The 25311-nt window shown below is 38.8% G+C and overlaps 1 protein-coding gene across 1 annotated transcript in view; it reads right to left on the reverse strand.

Annotated features, from left to right (window-relative positions):
* Positions 1-8015: 8015 nt before the first annotated feature.
* Positions 8016-25311, reverse strand: part of ZC3H12B (zinc finger CCCH-type containing 12B) — a 48404-nt gene continuing 31108 nt past the window's right edge. Inside the window, exons 2-5 of the mRNA XM_052663694.1 lie at positions 13418-13557; positions 11445-11679; positions 10701-10807; positions 8016-9436 (exon numbers count right to left, since the gene is read on the reverse strand). Of these exons, the coding sequence (XP_052519654.1) occupies positions 8016-9436; positions 10701-10807; positions 11445-11679; positions 13418-13557 (1903 nt within the window). The remainder of the gene's footprint in view (positions 9437-10700; positions 10808-11444; positions 11680-13417; positions 13558-25311) is intronic.

Raw genomic sequence — 25311 nt, forward strand, 5'->3', positions numbered from 1 at the left:
CTCTTTACTTCCTCTTCACTTTCTGCCATTAAGGCAGTATCTGCGTATCTGAGGTTGTTGATATTCCTCCTGGTAGTCATGAATCCAGCTTGTGATTGATTCATCCAGCCTGGCATTTGGCATGATGTACTCTGCATAGAAGTTAAATAAGCAGGGTGACAATAGATAGCTGTGATGTACTTATTTCCCAATTTGGAACAATTCTGTTGTTCCATGTCTAGTTCTAACTGTTGCTTCTTGACCTGCATATAGGTTTCTCAGGAGACAGGTTAGGTGGTCTGGTATTCCAGTCTCTTTAAGAATTGTCCACAGTTTGTAGTCATCCACACAGTCAAAGGCTTTAGTATAGTCAATGAAGCAGATGTTTTTCTAAAATTCTCTTGCTTTTTCTATGATCCAGCAGATGTTGGCAATTTGATCTCTAGTTGCTCTACATGCTCTAAATGCCGCTCATATATATGGAAGTTCTCAGTTCATGTAATGTTGAAGCCTAGCTTGAAGGATTTTGAGCATTACCTTGCTAGCATTTGAAATGAGCTCAGTTGTAGTTTGGACATTCTTTGGCATTGCCCTTCTTTGAGATTGGAATGAAAGCTGACCTTTTACAGTTCTGTGGCCACTGCTGAGTTTTCCACATTTGCTGACATACTGAGTGCAGCACTTTAACAGCATCATCTTTTACGGTTTGAAATAGCTCATCTGGAATTCCATCACCTCCACTAGCTTTGTTTGTAGTAATGCTTCCTAAGGCCCACTTGACTTCACACTCCAGGATGTCTAGCTCTTGGTGAGTGACCACACCATCAAGGTTATCCAGGTCATTAAGATCTTTTTTTGTACAGTTCTTATGTGTATTCTTGCCACCTCTTAATGTCTTCTGCTTTTGTTAGATCCTTGCCATTTCTGTCCTTTAGTGTGCCATCTTTGCATGAAATGTTTCTTTGGTGTCTCCAGGTTTCTTAAAGAAGTCTCTAATCTTTCCCATTTTATTGTTTTCCTCTATTTCTTTGCATTGTTCATTTAAGAAGGCCTTCTTATCTCTCCTTGCTATTCTTTGGAACTCTACATTCAGTTGGATTATCTTTCCCTTTCTCCTTTGCCTTTTGAGTCTCTTCTTTTCTCAGTTATTTGTAAGGCCTCCTCAGACAACCATTTTGCCTTCTTGCATTTCTCTTTCTTTGAGATGGTTTTGGTCACTACCTCCCGTACAGTGTTACAAACCTCCATCCATAGTTCTTCAAGCACTCTATCAGATCTAATCCCTTGAATCTATTTGTCACTTCCACTGTATAATCGTAAGGGATTTGATTTAGATCATACCTGAATGGTCTATTGGTTTCTGTACTTTCTTCAATTTATGTCTGAACTTTGCAATAAGAAGTTCATAATCTGAGCCATAGTTGATTCCACATCTCATTTTTTTCTGACTGTATAGAGCTTCTTCATCTTCGGCTGCAAAGAAATAATCAATCTGATTTCAGTATTGACCATCTGGTGATGTCCATGTGTATAGTCATCTCTTGTGTTGTTGGAAGAAGTTGTTTGCTATGACCAGTGTGTTCTTTTGACAAAACTCTGTTAGCGTTTGCCCTGTTTCATTTTGTGCTGCAAGGCCAAACTTTCCTGTTACTCCAGGTATCTTTTGTCTTCCTACTTTGTATTCAAATCCCCTGTGATGAAAAGTACATCTTTTTTTGGTGTTAGTACTTGTTAGACATACAAATTACTGAACCTCACTCCAGATGTACTTCAGAATGGCTGACAGTGGCCAGCAATCTGGTTTAACAAGCCCTTCAGATAATTCTGAAGCACACTAAAGTCTGAGTTGCTCTGGTGTAGAGGAAGAAGCTACCCAAAAATATAGGTTCCAGGCCTTGGAAGAAAAGAGCTGTCATGAACCTAGACAGCAAATTAAAAAGCTTAGACATCACTTTGCTGACAAAGGTCCATATAGTCAAAGTTATGGTTTTTCAAGTAATCATGTATGAATGTGAGAGTTGGACCATAAAGAAGGTTGAGCACTGAAGAATTGCTGCCAACCCTTAATATTCTTTGGAAGGACTGATGCTGAAGCTCCAATACTTTGGCCATCTGTTGCGAAGAGCCAACTCATTGGAAAAAACCTTGATGCTAGGAATGATTGAGGGCTGGATGAGAAGGTGGTGACAGAGGATGAGATGGTTGGATGGCATCACTAACTTGATGGACATGGATTTGAGCAAACTCTGGGAGATACTGAAGTACAGGGAAACCAGGTGTGCTGCAGTCCATGGGGTTGCAGAGTTGGACACAACTGAGCGACTGAACAACAACACACTCTACCACTTAATGAGAACAACCTTGGGCAAATCGTGCCACAGTTTCTTCATTTGTCGAAGAAGGATATTTACCTCATGGGCTTGTAAAGATCAAAAAGATCATAGATATGAAGTTTCTCTTAAAGCTTTCTATGTGTGATTTCTGTGGATTCATGCCAGGGTTGGTAGCCTTGAACTCAGGACTCAAGTCTTCATATAACCCAGGAAAAAGTGCTCTTCTGTAGCCCTCAAAGACTGACCTAAAGATAAGAAGTAGGCTATTGAAGCCCATTTCTAAGTCCATGGAGAGTAAGAACCAAAGGTCGTCACTGGTTGTAGTCCTCCTGAAACCTGAGATTTCTGAAGCCAGGTTCATGGAAGAGCAGACACCACTGTGATAAAGGGCTCACTGGCTTGAGAGCAATGAGGCTTGGGGTTCTACTCTTGGCCCTGTTCAGCCTCAATCAAATCTCTTCAGTTCTTAGTGCCTCAGTTCTCATACCTATACCTTGATGGTGTCCATGCAGCTGAGCGCTCCCCACAGTCCCCACATGACTTCTCTATGAACTATAGGGTTCTCTAGGCTGCTTTTAGCTCTGATACTCTGGCTAAGGCTCAGCAGATGATGTCTCTGTGGACCTGAGGCTATTCAGTGGGGAAACGGTGAGTCGTTTAGAGAAATAAGCCTGACCCCTTATCCCTCCACCAAGTTGTAACCCACCAGTTGGAGGCCTGGTCCAGCCCAGCCCTGTTGGAAAAGCCAACTGATTTGCACTTTTAGTTGTGTTAGTATAAAAAAATTAGCATATATTTACTGTGAGGGCTTCCCCGGTGGATCAGTGGTAAAGAATCTGCTTGCAAATGCAGGAGACGCAGGTTCACTCCCTGAGTCGGGAAGATCCCCTGGAGAAGGAAATTGCACCGCACTCCAGTATTGTTGCCTGGAGAATCCCATGGACAGAGGAGCTTGGCAGGCTACAGTCCATGGGGTCACAAAATAATCGGATATGACTTAGTGGCTAAATAAAAATGTTTACTGTGACAAAATTCAGATGAACTCACTTGGGGAGATCCCTCCTCTTATTGTTTATCTCAAGATGCAAATCCAAGGACACAAATCTAAATCTTTAGGAGGTGAGTGTGTATTTGTACGTGTGGTATGGCTTTTGTTAGTGATATTTGTAAAGAGACAGAGCCATTAGTGGTTAGTAAACAAAAAGTTTATGCAGTAATTAAATGTAGTTACAGTTCATTGTTGTCAAGGATACAGCATTTTCCATCATGATTATAAGTGAAACAAAACCTCATGAAGTAGTCAGCACATTCATGCTAGTGAGAACATATTGCAAAACATTGCACATGCATTTCAGGTGCAGACAAAACGGGACAGGATATGTTTTCTCTCACCTCTGGTTAGCTTTGTGCACTTTGTCATTAAGACTTACAGTTATGTTTGGGTCAAACAAAGAACCCAAAGATATTTTATAAAAGCTTACAGCCATTATACAGTATCATTTAATCCCACAAATGGATAAAGCAAACTTCTATAGCTCAAAGATATGCAATCCAGGACTAAAATTAGTCAATCTGCCTATGTATATAGCTAGCTGCAGTATGATAGATACGGAATATGCTGAGTCTTTTGGCATCAACTATTTAGACAAGCAAGTTCCCAAAATATACTGGTTTGATTTCCAATGAGAACTAAGTGTAGTGCCATTTTAGTTGCAGATTATGCACACCTCAGTGTCAAGCCTGAGGAAAAACCAACTAGGGGAAGGTAGAGAAGGGTTGGAAGGACACCTGAGCAGGGCTCTTTGGACAACTTGACATTACTTTCCCTGTGCAGCTCCAGACCTGGTTCCCAGAGTTAAACAAAGTGTATTGAAATTGTTGGCCCTCAAAAAGGGTGTTTATACAAAGTCCCATACATAAAGCATACATAAAACAGTAACTGAGTGCCTCTCAAAATGAGCTCTTCTATATAAGAAGAAAACCCAGTGCCAAGAGTTAATGGATGTAAGTGTTTGAATTACTGTATAAAGATAATTTATTCTAAAATAGAAAAAATGGATTTAGAAGTATTCTCCTGGAAACTAGGAGAGAGTGTGTGTGTGTATATATATATATACACACATATATATATCCACATTTCATTACTTAGAAGAAAAGTTTTGTATACCATTTCCATAAGGCATGTGTCATCCCCCCTTCCATTTCTTGCACCTTAAGAGAGCATGCAATGGCTGTATGTTACCTTTGAAAAGGCTCCTTTTCCTTTGAGCCATCTTACAGAAATGGTGCTCTGGATTGACTATGCCACTCCAGAGTCACACTTCTTCAGGTTGAAATAAAAATAACAATAAAACAAACAACAAAATCACAAAAATTAAAAAAAAATCACAAAATCTATAAAATCTAAGGCCTGAACAGGCACAGACTTGCTATGAGTTCAGAAAGTCAGTGAAAGAATTAAAATTACAAAGCACCTCTTGCAAAATATACTTCTTGAAAACCACACAAAACACTGTGCAGTAACCCCTACTTAGTACTTGGAGGTAAGTATCGTGAAGAACACACACTTAGCCCCAGGATGGAAGCTTGATTTCATTATCAAGGATACCAAAGGGGTTTCAATGTTTCTTTGTATTTGCTGTTTTATAATTGCAGACAAAATGGAACAGTCAAGTGTGCAGACCTCAATATAAACAAGCTCAATTTATGCATTCTTAGTTGTACAGCTCCATTTATAGATTCTTACAGATGAACAACTAACACAATTTTGTACACAAAATCTCTTTTGCAAGGACATATTAAATTTAATAGGCTAAAGAGAAACTTATGCCATATAGTGCTTGAAACTATGCACAATATCTATTGCACATAGTAATCAAGAGGCCTTGAAAAATTGTCTTTATCTATAAACTACTGCCCTTTGTAAATAAAAGCTCCCTCATGATCCTGGGCTACTCCCTTGTGACACACAGTGCCACAAACATCATAATGAAAAGTCAGTACCAAACCTAGTTTAAGATGAGTTTTGTACATTTGTTTCTATACAGTCAGGAGAAAAAGAGATACAATTTGTATCAACAGAAGGTCATTTCTGGTTATTTGAGGCATTGCTCCTAGCTGCTTTGATTCATACACATTTTATGAGAAGAATGACAATTGTTTTTAGGAAATAAATGCATATGCTGCCTTAAAAAATATCTCCTGTATTGGGAGGAGCTTACATTTTTTTTTTTGATTGCTTAACATAAACATGTTCCAGATGAACTGTATCCAAGAAGATTAATCTTGTGCTTCTCTGTACAGTGTGCAGCTAGTGGATACTGTGGTACCCTTGATGATTTTTGTAGGAAGGTGAACTATCTGGCACGAAGGCAGTAGAGTCATCTAAGATTGTCACATACCCTGACTTAGACATGGGACAGATTTAGAAGGTCCAAAAAGTTGAAGGTATGAAATGGTGTTTGTGTGAAACAGCAAGCACTTCGCTCTCTATGGACCTGCTGCTAAGTCGCTTCAGTCGTGTTCGACTCTGTGCAACCCCATAGACGGCAGCCCACCAGGCTCCCCTGTCCCTGGGATTCTCCAGGCAAGAACACTGGAGTGGGTTGTCATTTCCTTCTCCAATTCGTGAAATTGAAGTCACTCAGTCCTGTCCGACTCTTCACAACCCCACGGACTGCAGCCTACCAGGCTCCTCCGTCCATGGGATTTTCCAGGCAAGAGTACTGGAGTGGGTTGCCATTGCCTTCTCCACTCTATGGACCTACCTGGCAGAAAATACTTTTACTCCTCAGTACACTGGGAGATAGATCAAAGGGTAGAAGATGAATGTGAACTGTGGTAAACTGAAAAGAAACACCGAGAGGAAGTTTTGATTAAGCAGGACAGAAACAGAAAGCAGCATGCAAGCCGTTATCAAACCACCAGAAATAACCCTGACTACAGTCTCACATTCGGAGTGTTTCACAGTAAGAAACGTTTATAGGCAGTGTCACACCTTCTCATGAAGAAACAAAAGGCCAAGACCAGGCCTTCTCAACTTTCATGAAAAAAACTACCATAGAAATCAGCAAGTTCCAGCTCAAGAAATAGTGAGCTGGTCATGGTTCAAAATGTTGCAATATACAATGGATTCAAAAAGGGGTTTATTTAGTGCAGCTGTTTAAAAAAACAAAAACAATAAACGCCTCTTCTAGAGGCATTTAGCTACAAAGGTTCCCACCCTGAGCAAGATACAAGTTGCCCATATAGTGCTGTCAACTCAAAGTCCTGCCTTCCTTAGTAATCCATTTAAGAATTACCTAAGGTCAAGTGCACCCTCTGCATGCATTTGAAGTATGTAACTGAGCCAGCTATTAGCAAAGATGTAGTATCCCCTTTTGGAAGCTTTTTCCACCTAGAAAATCCCCTGATTTTGTTTCCTAAAGAAGTTCTGCTCCACCAATGATAGACCTTATTGCCCAAAGGTTAGATGCCAGGAGAAAGTGGATTACATGATGGTGCACTGTCCTTCAATGCCTTTCATCCTGTGATGTTGAATACTGCATAGATCAGAAGTCCAAAGAGCATCCATTGGACCCCCCCTTGAATGCAGCTTTTTGTGTTTGTCATTTAATCTCTCCTGGGATTAAGGGAAGCAAATTCTGGTAGTAAATCCCTTGGTCCTGGTCCAACTCTTCTGTGCTTGTCTAGCACACGCAACTACTATGCTTGGAACTTGAGAGTATCAACTTGGAACTATCCATCACCTCTTCTGCAGAAGAAGGCATCAATCTGATCCCTAATTTACTAAGGTGAAGAGACTTAAAAGTGAAGAACTCTCAATAAATGTTGACAAGTAAGAAGTGCAAAGGAAATAGAGCCAGTTTGCTCTGGTGCCTAAGAAAGCAAGATTCAAATATTGAGATGTAGTCTCACTTTCAAAACTAGTTGAAATTATGAAATATGATGTAAAATTATCAAGCCAGATTTGTGATGTATACAGCTATAGACTAAAGACTGTGCAAAGTCTGTCTTTTTATCACCACTGTTCAAAAGGTTATATAGAGATACACATACACACACACCTCAAACTAAATACATACAGTCATACATGCAATATAATTGCTAACAATAGGTTTGAAATATAGCTCTAGAAACTTCAGTGTGACCCTATATCTGAGTTAATAAAGGTATTGAATGGTCAGATATCCATGCAATAAAGTATGTCTTTACTTTTAAATAGATTTAAATATTCTTATTAAAAATCCTAAATGGACTGATCCTGATACTCTTGCTCTCTAAATTAGATATGCCATTGATACTTCATAATATAGAATGTGTGACTAAGAAAACAGTTGGTAATGGAATCCCTTGGAGCCTCTTGCATTTAGGCCTTTCCCCTGGGTTTTGTCCTCCATTACCTGCATGGTGCAGTGCAAAAGGGTATAGGACTTGGAGTCAGAGGACTTGGGTGTGAGTCTTGACTTGGTCACTTGCTAGCAGTGTGACTTCAGCAAGTTACTTTTAAACTCACTGAGCTTCAGTTTCCTTGTCTAGAAAACAAGACATTAGTAAGACTTTCCTCACAGGGTTGTTATGCACTTCAATGACAAACAGTTTGTAACTTGTAAAGTGTAACACAAAACTATTAGTTACTATTCTCATAGTATTAGTGCATTATTGGTACTCATATTTATATAAAGAAATAAGTCCTATGTCATGTCAACGTGCAGCCCTAAGCTTAGAAACAATCAAGGCTGCTAGTTGCTGGGCATCTGCTGTGTGGGGATTCTTCTCCATCACTGAAAGAACAATGTTTGAAGGGAAAATATTGCAGAGGTTCTTGTAGGTCTGATACTGGTGCTCTGGGATCATTTGCTCCCTGGAATCATTGCACATTCCAATCCAAGGATTCATCCAAAGCTGCTCCATCTTTTCAGGCACACTCCGTACCATGACTGGCTCATAGCATGGTTGCATGAGGCTGTTACTCAAGGGATAGGAGTGGTAGCCATAGGAGTCAGTTGCACAGGGCAGTGGGTCCCAGCTGGCATGCTGTTCCCGACACAGAGGAGGACGTCTTTGCCTCATGGGATTGTTCTCATATAGGCGAGAATCAGAAATGCTGTCCATCCGAGTCATCACCAGGGCACGTCCTGGCTGGGGGGTTGCCCCAGGATGGATATTGGGAGGCATGGGATAGTCTCCAGGACAGCTGGAGCGTGCTCCAGTTGTTGGGTGCTGGGCATGCAGAACTAAGTGGGAGACTGATTGCTTGTGGGGGGCTTGCTTAGAGTCTTCTGGGCCATAGCTCTGCACTCGCGTTAAGGCTTCATGGTAACCATGAGGAAAAGGCTGAAGATGGTTCTGAGATGCTGAGCGATGCAGCTTCAAACTGCCTTCAGGATGAGTATCAGCTACAGCCAAGTACAGGTTGTTGTAAGAGGAATAGTTGTCGTTCCTGGTATGGCTCATACGATTGTCAGGACAGAGGTTGGGATTCCGGGCATACAACCCCCGGTCTGCTTCAGCCATGTAGTACTCTCGATTATGCATGCTGTTGATGTTCAGTTTGGAGAAGTCGCCTAACACTGAATAGTAGCTGTGGTCCCCTAAGGGCTCAAACTTTGGGTATTGCTCAGCATAGCTAATAGGGGTCCCGTGGCTATTGGTAACCAGGATGGGTGGGTACTGCATGCTGGTCATGTGCTCCAAAGAGGACTTCTGGTGGGAGAAATGAGAGGATCCTGGTACTGGGCTGCTGGCTGAACGGGTGTTGAGGGCACCCACTGCATGGCTTTTGGGGGGTGGGATTGTGGGGACACTTAAAGCAGTCACAAGTGAGGGGACAGAGCTGGCCTCAGGCTTACGGGCAATGGACAGCCATTCCTCAGGCTCCACAGCCACGGACCGGATGCTGGGATCCGATTGACGCTTGGGGGTCACGCGTTTGACTTCTGAGGTTATATCACCTTTGGCACTAGACAGCCCTGTGCCACACTTGGCCAGGGTGCCTTCACTCATGGTTTTTATTGTGGACAGTTTGGCACTGATGCGGAGCTCATCAGCCACCGAACGCTGCGGTTGGTTGGCCCGCTCCGGATGGTAGTATTTGCACTTGTGGCCGTAGGTGCATTTTTTGCCTGAAAAATAATGCCCTGGGGTAAGACTCTCTCTCACAGTGGTGCAACTCTCTGTGCCAGAGGCTGTTTTAACAATCTGGTCACTCAGGTTAGAGTTTTACTTTATTAACTGTTCTTAAAGACGGGAGACAGACAACACCATGGTGGCATCACACACTGTGAGTGGAGAGGAAAGAAGTGGAAACCTAGGGAGGAAACTGCAGTGTGAAAGATAAGAGTGGTCAATGAACAGTCTTCATTTTCCTGAAATTCACAACTTTGTCTAGGCATAACCTGCATGCTGAGGCATAGAGCAGTAGCAGGCAGGGTGGTTCAGTGCAAAGAGCATTGGCCTGGAGGCTGGTCAGATCTGAGCTTTAATTCCAGCTATGTCACTTACTAGCCATGTGAACTTGGTAAGTGATTTTTAATTTCTGTGCCTCATTTTCCTATTCTGTAAACAAGGTTCATAATAATGTCTTTATTTTAAGGTCATTGTGAGGATTAAATGAAGATAGTGAACATGAAATATTCTATGATATGAATAAATGATAGTTGAGAACAAACACCTAGGTGTCTTATAAATAAATGATTATTCAAAAACAGTGAACATTCAAATTTGCCTCAGACCAGGCAGCACATATCTTACTGTTAGGCTCACAAACTTTGTGTCACAGGGACTTGCATAAGATCATGAAAGCACTCTAGAAAGCTATATTTATTTATTTACTTTATTTTATTTTGAATTAATTAATTTATTTTAATTGGAAGCTAATTACTTTACAATATTGTAGTGGTTTTTGCCATACATTGACATGAATCAGCCATGGGTGTAGAAAACTATATTTAAAATAGGAAATGAAGATAAAGTTTGGAAGCAAACTAGAAAATGCAGATTGGAAGAAAAGGGTAATATTGAAAGAGGGCACAGTCACCTGCCTGAAAGACACATCCTTCTTGGGGCCAAATGCAGTTTGTCATTGCCCTTTCTTCTTCCACAGATCAAGTAAGTTTCTGCACTTCCCTGCCCCCAACAACACTACTCAGGACAGAGACAGTTAGAAGACAAAATCATTTTAACTAGTGACAATTATTCTTTCCTTCAATTCTAGTTACCTGTTTCTCAGGAAATTTCTAGGATGGTTCTTTAAATGCCTAATTGAAAATATATGAATACACAGACTTTAACTCACAGAGTGGACAAGCCAGGATTTTCCCTTTGAAAGGGAAACCTTGAAGAGAAAAGTATTCACAGACTTCTTCAGTTTTGCATATAGGTACTCACCATAAGGGCATGGTTGCTTCTTGTGTTCAGGAACAACGGGTCTCTTTCTTAAGAAGTTTTCAAGGCTTGGGCCATGACGTCCTAAAGGATCATCTGGAGGCATAAACCTGAAAGCAAGCAAGCAAAAGGTAAACTATCCCTTATCAGGAGTTCAGGCCTTCATTACATGTTGCTTATACTATTGTCATAGCCTTCTAATAGCCCTTTGTGCCTCAAGTTTATCTTCTGCTAAGTCAGCAGTTCTTCCCTCTGTTTCCACTTGAACACAAGAAAGGAATGATTTTTCCCATACATCATTCTTCTGTGGATTATAAGTTCCAACCACACTGACATGTCTGCCGGTTCCCCCTAAGTGCAACCCATTTTCACATCTTTATAGCTTTATTCATGTTGTTCTCTTTACCTATAATTCCCAGAAGCCCTCTTTCCTCTGTCTCTAAACTTCATCTCAAATGTTATTTCCTCTGTGAGACTTTTTCATATCATTTCACATAGACAAAGCAATTAAAAAAATTCTAACCATAGAGTTTATCCCAATACTTTGTGGGAATCTCTTCTCTAAGTACACTTTGAGCTTCTTAAGGGTGAGTCTTATTATTTATTCAGCTTTTTATTCCCATGGCAACCAGCATAATGCACAATATACAGTAAGTGTTCAGTAAATGTTTACTGAAATGAAATTAAATCTGTCCTTAGTGGTAATTTGGATTTAGGCTATTCAGAACCTATAGGAAAGAAACATACTTGTCATTCACAAAAGAATACATCAGCAAGCGCTCCTCTATAAACTTCTTCCATTCTGGCTTTTCGACTTGAAGGTCTCGGTAGTTATCATTGGATACAATGATGCCATCAGAATCAAAAGCCAGTTTGACTATGAACCGGTCATCATAGCAAACAACTCTTCTGCCCTGGACCCTTCGGGATGGTGTGAAGACAAGAATCTTCTCCTTTTCCAGTTTACGTAGGATATCTTGATCTGTTGAAATATGGATTATATGCCACAGAATATAAATCATCTTTGGAAATCAGCATTATACCCATATTAAAAAATATAAAAGTTGATACTAGCTTAATATATTACTTGCTCTTAGAGAAAATGCAGCCACTATTCCTGGCTATGGCACCATTTTGGACTGTGATTTTAGCCAAGTTGCTTTCCCCTTTCCACTCCAGTTTTCTTTCAGATAAAACAAAGGAAATAGATTAAATTACATCTAAGTTTTTTAAAACTAGCATGAACAGTAAGAAATAACATTGATATCCTAACATTTTTGAGGCTTATTTTGCCCTTTGGCTGCAGCACCAGGTTTTGGTTGCTGAAGAAACCAGGGAAGTATGATGAGAATGTGTCTGGCAGGAGGAAAACAATGTATCTTTCTTAGGGACAAACATTTTTGCCTTCTGCCTGAAGGAAAGCCACAACTAAGGAAAAATATTAAGTGGTAGCATATGACTATTGACCCCCTTTACTTTTAGCCTCTTTAATAATGAAGAAAGAAGTTTGAGTAGGGCCAGGATCCACTCTTGGAGAAGGCAATGGCAACCCACTCCAGTACTCTTGCCTGGAAAGTCCCATGGACGGAGGAGCCTGGTGGGCGGCAGTCCATGGGGTCGTTGAGAGTCGGACATGACTGAGCGACTTCACTTTCACTTTTCACTTTCATGCATTGGAGAAGGAAATGGCAACCCACTCCAGTGCTCTTGCCTGAAGAATCCCAGGGATGGGGGAGCCTGGTGGGCTGCCGTCTATGGGGTTGCACAGAGTTGGACACGACTGAATTGACTTCGCTGCAGCTTAGCAGCAGGATCCACTCTCAGACTGAGATTGGGAGCCTGTTCAGCAGTTGGCAGACAACCCCATGACACTGAACCTTCTCATTTTGTAGATAAGGCAAGACCTGATACTCAGAGAATGGGGGTATTGATGCTCTCAAATGCTGTTAAGAGCTAGCTTTATATACTATTATAAGTGAATGTAGTGATCCTCCTGCCAATAGGGCCACATCATAACTTTTGTGGACTTTAGGCACTTTTGCCTTCATGGGTCTTTTCTTCCATAAAGAAATGTTAGGTTTATACTTTACAACTATGTTGGTATAAACACAAATAATCCAGTTAGGTACATTATTATATATTTATTGCTATATTCAATTTTCCCCTCTGATGTTAAAAAGCTAATAAAATTAAACCATTTACACGGGATCCTATAAGTATATATTATGAACCCTAGGCACTCGGCCTACTGTGCTTCATGGATAAATTAGCTTTGAATGCCGTGGTACTTTTCTCTTTTTCTATTCTAACCCCTAATTTGCAAATCCCACAATAACTTATCTGCTATAGGATGAAATCCATTGTCTATGGTGGTTTCTTTAGTATTTTGGAAAACTCAAGTCATGTTCATAATCAAATTCATCCCCCTTTTTGTCTGAAGCTTATGGTCAAATAGAAACAAACACTCTTTTTTTCAACTATGTGCTTTATTTTTTGTTTGAAATTCAAGTCTCTATTTAACTGCTCTGTGCTACAGCACAACAGATTATTTGGATCAGGAGAAATCTGCTTTAAAATACACTTAATTAAAAAAAAACATTTTAAGTGTACTCAATAGATTTAGAAAAGTACTTATCTAATTTAGGAGCATTGGGCTCTCACCAAACTATCTTGCCAGCTTTGCTTCTGGATGAGAAGAAATGTCTTAATTGAATTAGTACCTGTAATTGGTGCATCAGGGCGGGATTGCTCCTTTCTCCATGCAGGCACAAATACAGTAATATCTTTATGGCCTTTTTCTAGGAACCAATCCACAGCAAGTTGTATTCCTCTGCAGGAGAACTCTTCTTTATTCCCATGGCTTCAGGAAGATAGGGAATGAGAGTAGAGAGGATTGATAACAAGTAACAAAGAAATACTCCAAATAGGCTTTTTCGTAGTGTGAAGACATTAACAACAGATATATTACTTTTTGAGGATGCCAAAAATGTATCTTTTAAAAGAATAAATAAAATTCTTTTAAAAATTCCATTATTACAAATATTGCCATTTTCATTACACATTCATTCAAGGCCACAGATAGTTAATAACAACTCTCAAATTATAGCAGCCCTAGTGGCTATTTCCTATCATTATTTCTATTTTCTCTCATCTCCTTCTGTTTCTATTACCATTTATTTTTCAAAGATTCCTACATTTATCAGATGAAAAAAGTGTCACCAGAGGTTTGGATAAAGTTTATAGAGAATTAGTTGGAAATGAATTTTAAGTACATAAAGTAAGCTTAAAAAATAACACTGATAGCAAAAAAAGATACACTGAAATGCTGACTGAAAATAGTTATCACAATTAATTAAATATGATTTGCCAACAAAAATTACAGTCTTGAAAATTTTAAGATGTGGGAAGTGCTCACAATATAATGCTAAAACAGAAAAGAAAGGCTTTGGACTACATATAATGTAATCCAAATTTTATAGAAGAAAGTCTATGTACAGTATCTCCTTTATTTGGTTTCATGATACACATTTTCATTTAATGATTGTTCAAAGACATTAAATGGAAAACTCCAGAAATAAGCAATTCATAAGTTTTAAACTATGCACCATTCTGAGTAGAGTTATGAAATCTGGTGCCATCCCATTCCATCCTGCCTGAGGTGAATCATCTTTTTGTCCAGCATACCCCACCCATAAGTCAGTAGGATCTCTTGTTGTCAGGTTGACTGTTTCAGTATCACAGGGCTTGAGTTCAAGTAACTCGTTTTACTTAATAATGGTTCCAAAGCACAAAAATAGTGGTGCTGGCAATTTGGATATGCTGAAAAGATGGTAAAGTGAAAAGGTGAAAGTTCTTAACTTAATTAAAGAAAGAAAAAAAGCTCGTATGCTGAGGTTGCTAAGATTCATTCAAGGCAGGAGAAGGAGGCAACAGATTAGATAGTTAGATGGCATCATCAATTCGATGAACATGAATTTGATCAAACTCCAGGAGATATTGAAGGGTAGGGAAGCCTGAAGTGCTGCAGTCCATTGGGTCATAAACAGTTGGACATGACTGAGGGACTGAGCAACAACAATGACAACAACAAAAACAACAAATAATTGCTTGAAGCTATAATCAGAACTAAAAAACGCTACTAGCACTGACTCTGCCTCTCCTTCTGCTCTTCCCATATATCCTCTTCTATTTGAACTGCCTGGATCAGACAGTTTTTTTCTTCCAACTCTTCTCCCTCCTGCTGCTTTCCTTTTCCCAGGAAAGGAAGATAAAAAAAATCAGAAATGATTATAGCTCCCTTAAGGAGAAATCTATTACAGGGAGAAATGAATTGTTCTTGTTGCTTTCCTATACATCCAGGATGCAAACAGAACTTAGAGCCTTGGCTAAGAAATTTCCCAGTCCAACTCAGAATGCATTGGGATTTGCTAAAAACTTTGAATTAACCATCTGGACTTAAGAGCCCAGGTTTCAGATCCATATCAACTAATACAGCTGTTAGTTTCTGAAAGCAAAGCAAGGGAATGAATAGAGAAAGCAGGATGGAAATGATCCTTAGTGGGATTTTGGTCACATAGTCCAGAGGCTTGTACTGAAGGAATTAACTTAGAAATTACTCAGACCTATCCCAGAGCTTTCTTCAAAAATCATAAAGTGGACAAAGGTTCAACAATGCTAGTGAAGATAGAATGAATCAATCCAGACTAATATGGAAGACTGAGAAAGAAACTTTTAAGCAATATTTGGGCTTGACACCTGAATCATTCTCTAACCACCAAAATGATCCTTTGCTTAACTCTGCCTTTCAGGAAGGCTTAGATGAGAATTTGTCGACTCTAGTCAAAAAGACAGTCCAGGTTGGTCTGAGTTACACACAAAACACCCTTGTTATATTGGCTAACCAACTTTTCAAAACCATTAAAAGGAAAGAAAAGGAAGTATCTATGAAAATTAGGAACCTTCATTTGCACCAAGTTAAGTACATAATGCCAGTTTAAGGTTAACCAGCCCCCAACCAGTTTAATTCCCAAACAGTAGAGAAAGTTTCAAGAAAAAGAAATCTCTTTAAAATTCTTTCCCAGAGGGAATAATTCCTACTAAGAGAAATAGATTTCCCCTCCCTATACCTCTAGACCAGAGCTCTCTGGACAACTTATCTCGACCATCTCTACTTCCTAAAACTGAGTGGGGGGATAAAGGGAATGAAGCCTTTTAAAATTTTCTTATTCCAATTTGTATTTACAATTAGTGAGTTTTATATTATGATATCTGATACATGACTACGTTTAAAAAATGAAGCTAGATCTCACATTGTGTCTGTCTGGATATGTGTATGTCTCAGCATGTGTCTTTGTCTTTGGCTAATATTGCTGAGGTTAATTTGCGAATGAATTCTAATCTAATTGGCCTAAAGAAAAGTAAGTGTTTACAAATCAAACAATTCTAAATACAATAAAAATTAACCTAAATGTATCTCAGGTTCACATGAACTGGGAAATATTCAGTATAAAATACTTGGTATTAATATTTGTTTGTTCATCTAATTAATGTAGACATGTCTGAGTCATTAATATCAAACATAGCATTTTCATTTTGCCTAGGTTTAATATGTTATATCTGTTACAAGTTTGTCAGCAAGGAAATTAACTTGAGTGAGGAAACTTTTAAGAAAAGAAAATGTAAATGAGATAGGAGTTTTTAGATAAAATCTATTAAGAATAAAATATACTTTAGGAATGTCTGTCTAAAATAGTCTTTCCAGATTTGGATAACTCTAATTTCTAGGTTTGTGCTAAACTAAGTGATTCAAGTTTATTGAATAGCTAGGTCATTCCCAAATAAAATAAGATTCCAAAACATTAGTTATTGAACACTAACTTCCTCTTACAGAGAAACTAAAGAGATTTTGGAATATTAAAGAATAATGTTTGGTGCCATCTTGAGATATTCTCTATAAGAAAGTAAATGTTTTTAGAAAGAAATTATCATTGGTATTTACATTCACCAATCTACCGAATGCTAATACAAAGGAGAGTTCATGGTTGCTTAAGGAAAGTAGGATGTGTGTTTTCAGTAAAGAAGGCGTAAGGAATGAAATTGCATTTTGTTAAGGGAAAAGGCATCAGAGGGGAGACATACAAACCATAATCACAGAAAACTAGTCAATCTAATCGCATGGACCACAGCCTTGTCTAACTCAATGAAACTAAGCCATGCTGTGTGGGGCCACCCAAGATGGGCAGGTCATGCTGGAGAGGTCTGACACAATGTGGTCCACTGGAGAAGGGAATGGTAAACCACTTCAGTATTCTTGCCTTGAGAACCCCATGGACAGTATGAAAAGGCAAAATGATAGGATACTGAAAGAGAAACTCCCCAGGTCAGTAGGTGCCCAATATGCTACTGGAGATCAGTGGAGAAATAACTCCAGAAAGAATGAAGGGATGGAGCCAAAGCATAAACAATACCCAGTTGTGGATGTGACTAGTGATAGTAGCAGGGTCTGATGCTGTAAAGAGTAACATTGCATAGGAACCTGGAATGTCAGGTCCATGAATCAAGGCAAATTGGAAGTGGTCAAACAGGAGACGGCAAGAGTGAATGTTGATATTCTAGGAATCAGTGAACTAAAATGGACCGGAAGGGGCGAATTTAACTCAGATGACCATTATATCCACTACTGTGGGCAGGAATCCCTTAGAAGAAATGAAGTAACCATCATGGTCAACAAAAGAGTCCAAAATGCAATACTTGGATGCAATTTCAAAAACGACAGAATGATCTCTGTTCATTTCCAAGGCAAACCATCCAACATCACAGTAATCCAAGTCTATGCCCCAACCAGTAACACTTAAGAAGCTGAAGTTGAATGGTTCTATGAAGACCTACAAGACCTTTTAAAACTAACACCCCAAAAATATGCCCTTTTCATTATAGGGGACTGGAATGCAAAAGTAGGACATCAAGAAACACCTGGAGTAACAGGCAAATTTGGCCTTGGAATGCGGAATGAAGTAGGGCAAAGCTAATAGAGTTTTGCCAAGAGAACACACTGGTCAAAGCAAACACCCTGTTCTAACAACACGAAAGAAGACTCTACACGTGGACATCACCAGATGGTGAACACTGAAATCAGACTGATTATTTTCTTTGCAGCCAAAGATAAAGAAGCTCTATACAGTCAGCAAAAACAAGACTGGGAGCTGAATGTGGCTCAGATCATGAACTCCTCATTGCCAAATTCAGACTTAAATTGAAGAAAGTAGGGAAAACCACTAGACCATTCAGGTATGACCTAAATCAAATTCCTTATAATTATACAGTGGAAATTGGAAATAGATTTAAGGGACTAGATCTGATAGATAGAGTACATGATGAACTATGGAACGAGGTTCATGACATTGTATAGGAGACAGTGATCAAGACCATCCCCAAGAAAAAAACATGCAAAAAAGATAAATGGCTGCCTGAGGAGGCCTTACAAATAGCTGTGAAAAGAAGAGAGGTGAAAAGCAAAGAAGGAAATGAAAGATATAAGCATCTGAATGCAGAGTTCCAAAGAATAGCAAGGAGAGATAAGAAAGCCTTCCTCAGTGATCAATGCAAAGAAATAGAGGAAAACAACAGAATGGGAAAGACTAGAGATCGCTTCAAGAAAATTAGAGATACCAAAGGAATATTTTATGCAAAGATGGGCACAATAAAGGACAGAAATGGCATGGACCTAACAGAAGCAGAATATATTAAGAAGAGGTAGCAAGAATACATAGAAGAACTGTACAAAAAAGATCTTCATGACCAAGATAATCACAATGCTGTGATCACTCACCTAGACCTAGACCTCCTGGAATGTGAAGTCAAGTGGGCCTTAGAATGCATCACTACGAACAAAGCTGTTGGAGGTGCTGGAATTCCAGTTGAGCTGTTTCAAATCCTGGAAGATGATGCTGTGAAAGTGCTGCACTCAATATGCCAGCAAACTTTGAAAACTCAGCAGTGGCCACAGGGCTGGAAAAGGTCAGTTTTCATTCCAATCCTAAAGAAAAGCAATGCCAAAGACTGCTCAAACTACTGCACAATTGCACTCATTTCACACGCTAGTAAAGTAATGCTCAAAATTCTCCAAGCCAGGCTTCAGCAATACGTGAACCTCGAACTTCCAGATGTTCAAGCTGGTTTTAGAAAAGGCAGAGGAACCAGAGATCAAATTGCCAACATCCGCTGGATCTCGAAAAAGAAAGAGAGTTCCAGAAAAACATCTTTCTGTTTTATTGACTATGCCAAAGCCTTTGACTGTGTGGATCACAGTAAACTGTGGAAAATTCTGAAAGAGATGGGAATACCAGACCACCTGACCTACCTTTTGAGAAATCTGTATGCAGGTCAGGAAGCAACAGTTAGAACTGGACATGGAACAACAGACTGGTTCCAAATAGGAAAAGGAGTACGTCAAGGCTGTATATTGTCACCCTGCTTATTTAACTTATATGCAGAATACATCATGAGAAACACTGGACTGGAAGAAACATAAGCTGGAATCAGGATTGCTGGGAGAAATATCAATAACCTCAGATATGCAGATGACACTACCCTTATGGCAGAAAGTGAAGAGGAGCTAAAAAGCCTCTTGATGAAAATGAAAGAGGAGAGTGAGAAAGTTGGCTTAAAGCTCAACATTCAGAAAACTAAGATCATGGCATCTGTTCCCATCACTTCATGGGAAATAGATGGGGAAACGGTGGAAACAGTGTCAGACTTTATTTTGGGGGCTTGAAAATCATTGTAGATGGTGATTGCAGCCATGAAATTAAAAGACGCTTACTCCTTGGAAGGAAAGTTATGACCAACTTAGACAGTATATTCAAAAGCAGAGACATTTCTTTGCCAACAAAGATCCATCTAGTCAAGGCTATGGTTTTTCCAGTGGTCATGTATGGATGTGGGAGTTGGACTGTGAAGGAAGCTGAGCGCCAAAGAATTGATGCTTTTATACTGTGGTGTTCGAGAAGACTCTTGAGCGTCCCTTGGACTGCAAGGAGATCCAATCAGTCCATTCTAAAGATCAGTCCTGGGTGTTCTTTGGAAGGACTAATGCTAAAGGTGAAACTCCAATACTCTGGCCACCTCATGCGAAGAGTTGACTCATTGGTAAACACCCTGATGCTGGGAGGGATTGGGGCAGGAGGAGAAGGGGACGACAGAGGATGAGATGGCTGGATGGCATCACTGACTCGATGCACATGAGTTTCAGTGAACTCCAGGAGTTGGTGATGGACAGGGAGGCCTGGCGTGCTGCAATTCATGGGGTCACAAAGAGTCGGACACGACTGAGTGACTGAACTGAACTGAAGGGAAAAGGAATTAGGTCTGACTTACAGGTGTTATTCTGAATGGGAAAATAAAATTATGAATACAGAAAGTGTAACAAGGTTTGTGGAAAGTGGACCATGAGAAGAGAGTTTTGTGGGTGGTCGAGACTGACTCAGTTTAAAATCAATTTAATTAAGTAAATGAATTTAAAAGTAAGTTTCTCTAAAACTTGAATTTGGCTTTTCTGTTGATTAAGAGGGTAAGCTTTCTTCAGATATTGAAGTGCATTTGGGAAAAGATTGTTAACTTTCTTTACCTCATAAATGATCTGTTCTGTATTTGCCTTTAAAATCTTTTTACTTTGGCCAAGTGAATAACTATTGTTTCATAGTGACCTGTAATCCTATTTGGGTATTTTAAACCCTTTTGATATTTATGGAGATTAAACCCTTTTGATATTTATGGAGAAACCTTCCTACATAAAATTCGAATGAAACAATTTTGACCTCTAGCTAACTTTGGGATGCTTCAACGACCCCTGAAACATCCCAAGGAGAGATATTCAGCTAATGAGGTCCATTGGACATGTTGGATTACATGGGACAGATTGTCAGATGAGTAATAAATCTCCTCAGGTTATGTTGTGTGGTAAATATTACTAATATAGATATCCTAGAAATTACATGGAGTTCCTAAAATTCTGATATGTCCTGGGAAAATGTTATCAGCCATAATTCTAGATACCATCTTAAAGTGTTGTCATAGCAGTAACCAAATTTCTTTGTTAATGCATTGTAATAAGATTTTAAACATTTCTTCTTAAGTCTTTTGTCATAGACAGTTATGGTTTTATTTTGCTGTTTTTGCAAAAATGTTTCCTCTTCAAGAAGATTTATAGAAAAGACTTTTGGGTTTCTGACTTTCAGACCATAATTCTGTACTGGGAAAGAAGTTAAAAGATTCTATTGGGAAGCCTGATTGCTTCTTAGAAGATTAACAAAAGGACTCAATTAATGGGTGAATATGCTTATAACTTTTATGGTTTCTAGCTGAAAAATTACTGATTTGAATCTATCTTTTCCAAGTGTAAGGAATCCCTTCCCCTCTAGTTATGATTTAGAGTAATTTAGTGAAATTATACTTTTGTAAGCAAAATTAAAACACTCGCCTTTTCTATTAGACCCCTCCAGAAATTGGAAACTCTTAGGTTTTTCAGTAGCTTTATCAGAGAAGCCAGGAAGGCTCTCTCAATAACAGGTACAGAAATCTCAAGGAATTTTGGAGAACTTGAGAAGGGAGAAATTCACCTAGATCTGCTAGGCGAAATCTGTGATGTGCCTTTGGTGTGAGTTTCCTAACCTTGAGATGTTTATTAGAAGTTCAGTTTGAGACTCTTTATAAAAGTTTCAGCAAAACAAATAAAGTCTAGGATCAATTATGTTTATGTAAGTCATCAAGCCAAATTTATTGAAACCAGACTTATTTTTCAAACAAACTAGTTTAGTTTGGTTATATTTGGTAAAACTGAGGGTAATTTTGGGGAGAAAAAGATGTTTAAATGAATGTTAAATGCTTTTGGTAAAGGAGGGCTGTATCTACTAACACTCACTTCCTGGATAGTTCTTTGCTGTTATGCTACATAAATCTAAAATTTAATTGAATTGTTAAAGGACACTCTTAAGTTTTTTTTTTTTTTTTATGAAGCTTAGCTCAGTTATCTTTGGATGAAGATCAGATGCGCCATGATCTGAAACAAGGAAATTGTGTATTATATACTAGAAAAGACATAATTTAAAGGGCTGTCTCCAACCTGGATGGAAGGACCTTTTTATCAAGTACTCTTAACTAGCTCAAGCTCAGGGAAATTGACTCTTTGATTAATTTCCAATTTCAAAGGCTCCTACACTGAGAGATTGCTGATTTCAAACTCACTTTACAATGACACTCAAATAGAAGAGGAGCTACACTCACACCAGGACAAGAAGAAGACATCAGAAGTAGACAGCATGCCAAGGATGCTGGATCTGAGTCATATGATTATTTATAACATTTTCTTCACTTCTTGGACTTTTGCATATAAATCAAATGTTTTCTATCATGGATACAATCTTATGCTAATTTTAAAAGATCAGTCCAATTGTTGGGTTTGTTGCCAATTATCTATGTCTAATACTTCTAAATTATCTTAATGTATTTCTCCACCCCAAGGCTCTAATTGTATGACCCTTAGGAAGTTTATTTTAGAAGAAGGATAATTCAGTCCTGTTCTGCCTGCTCATGATACTGCTAGATGGATCTGGCCAATTAATAATAACTTCTCTGACCCTGGCCATAGATTTAAATTTTCTTTTAAGGTCACTCAAGCTCAATCAGAATGATAAGCTAAGTCTCAATCAAAAACTGTAACCTCTCATCTATTAAAAGGAAAGCTCCCACCATTATGGGATGAATCTATATGGTTAACACCAGGCTATAGTCATTTAAGTTTAAAAGTTCCTTTATTTTGGGAACAATTAAATCATACTAAGGATGATCAAACTAGTAACATTAGGAAGCTAGGCTGGATACCTTATGAACAATGCCTGCATATTATTACCCTTAGAGATAATGATTAGCATGGAACCGACTGGATCAGACCAGAGATTCACTGGGTTGTACCTAATGGAACTCAGTGGGTTTGTAGTACTAATTTGTGGCCTTGGCTTCCACCTAGATGGATAAGAAGGTGTATCCGGGGATTCCCATGGACTCAAGGTCATATATGTAACAAATTAGAGGTGACTCCAGCCAATCTACAATTGGTGTGAGCCCAATGGGTCAAGAGATCTCTATCCCACTTGTATGACTATTGGCAGCTATTTTTTGTGTTTTCAATAAGATTGGAGGATATAATTGGCCATATCGAAGTCTTGACACCTTTCACTCAACAAACTAAATGATAGTAACCAGGCTATTAACCTATTGAATTCTGAGGTCTCTATGATGGAAAAAGCAGTGCTATAAAACTGCATGACATCCTTATAGCATCTCAAGGAGGTGCCTGTGCCATAATTCAAGCTGAATGCTGTGTTTTCATGCCTAATGATTCCTTTAATATAACATATTTGAGAAACTATATAAAAAATCAGATTTCTGCTTTAAGTGACCCATTCCCTAATCTTGACAATGTTTTCAAAAACTGGTTTTTAGTGAAAAGCTCTTGCCTGAAATATTTACTTATAACTCCATTAATGTTACAATTTGTATTTTGTCTGTTTTACAGGATTGTTTTTCCTTGCAATTGCCAACTATGGAACTGACCCTCCAACAAAAATAATGACTAGGTGGCTTGCAGTAGTTGATCAAATATATAGTTCTGTATGTTATCAATGATTGTAAGAGTGTAACTCTAGATATCAGAAGATGCAATAAGAGGGAACATTTTCCTGGACCATAATAGAAGACAGATGTCCAGAGATCTTCGACAATTAAGACTTAGTCCAGTAATACCACATTGAGTGGCCTATTAGCAAAATCTTCTCCAAAACTAGGAATGAGCCTTCTTAGCACTGTGGGATGAACTGGTCATGAAATGCCTCCCAAAGTGTGGTTGAATTTATAACCATGAGCAGAGCCTGTCAACTACAAATTGGCACTTGCCAAGGGCATTTGCAATCTGCCTCTACAGAAATTGAATCCTGTGCTGCTGTAGCTGTTGACCTTTGACACCCCAAAAGGAGTTTAGGACGGAGAATGAGGCAGTTTGTGGTCCAGGGAGACTTGTGGAACAAGTCTTTAGATAGTTAGATATCTTTAGGAATCGATTTCATGATCCCAATCCTTCAATCTCTTCATATCTAGAAAAGCACTAAATCCCTTCATGGTTACATCAGCTCCTCATAATTAGAAGAAAAATTTTTGTAAAATCAGTGCTTTATTGCACTGAACTTCACCAAAATCATATATATTGACCACCAAAATCATATATATTGAACTTCCCCCACTACTTCTTTGGAGCAACTTCTCAGAGCTATCTGAGGTGCTGTCTCCCCACCTGAAGTCCTCATTTTGCCGCAAATAAAACTTAACTCGTGACTCTCACATTGTGCATCATTGTTTGTTTGTTTTTTTTTTAGTTGACAGGAAAATGTATTTAACTGCCAAACAACTATGAGGGAGCCTTAGAAACAGCTACCACTGATTTCTTCTAAAAAATTGAGTGAGTAAATTGGGGAAGCCCAAGGCTCCTAAAGGGTTATTATTGGATGAATCCCATATAAAACAGACATGTAGGGAAGATACTCAGCTGTGATTTTTCCCACTGCTATAGTGCTGATAAGTATAACATGAACTCAGGAAAATCATCAGAATTGCCATTACAGGGGAGATTTGGAGGAAGGGAATGGGATTTCATTTCACTTGACTCTGCAATGTTACAAGTAGTCTAAGACCAGAAATAAATGCAAGAATAACAATAGCTGTTGGATACCCAATAGCTATTATATTTTATCCTATCAAATCCCTTGTTTAGAAGATCCTTTCATTACTATAAAAGTAATACATACTTATAAAATGTAGAAAATACATAAAATATAAAGGAAAGGAAAGAAAGAAAGAACCCTTGCAAAATCCAACCATTTTTCTACCACCAAGAGACAAACACTGTTAATATTTTAAAGCATATATAATACTAATTTTTTAAAAAAAATATTCATATTTTAATTAAAAGATTGTTGATTTACAGAATTTTGTTGTTTTCTGTCAAAGCTCAAATGAATCAGCCATAGATATACATATATCCCCTCCCTTTTGAACCTCCCTCACATCTCCCTCTCCATCCCACTCCCCTAGGTTGGTACAGAGCCCCTGTTTGAGTTTCGTGAGACATACTGCAAATTCCCACTGGCTATGTATTTTACATATGGTAATATAAGTTTCCATGTTACTCTCTATATACATTTCACCCTCTCCTCCCCTCTCCCTGTGTCCATGTCTGTTCTCTATGTCTGTTTCTCCACTGCTGCCCTGCAAATAAATTCTTCGGTACCCTCTTTTTAGATTCCATATATATGTGTTTGTATACAATATTTATCTTTCTCTTTCTGACTTACTTCACTCTATATAATAGGATCTAGGTTAATTCACCTCATTAGAATTTGCTCAAATGTGTTCCTTTATATGGCTGAGTAATATTCCATTGTGTATATGTACCATAACTTCTTTATCCATTCATCTGTTGATGGACATCTAGGTTGCTTCCATGTTCTAGCTATTGTAAATAGTGCTGCAGTGAACATTGGGGTACATGTGTCTTTTTCAGTTTTGA

The sequence above is a fragment of the Budorcas taxicolor genome, chromosome X (genome assembly GCF_023091745.1).
Source record: "Budorcas taxicolor isolate Tak-1 chromosome X, Takin1.1, whole genome shotgun sequence".
Classification (NCBI taxonomy): Eukaryota; Metazoa; Chordata; class Mammalia; order Artiodactyla; family Bovidae; genus Budorcas; species Budorcas taxicolor.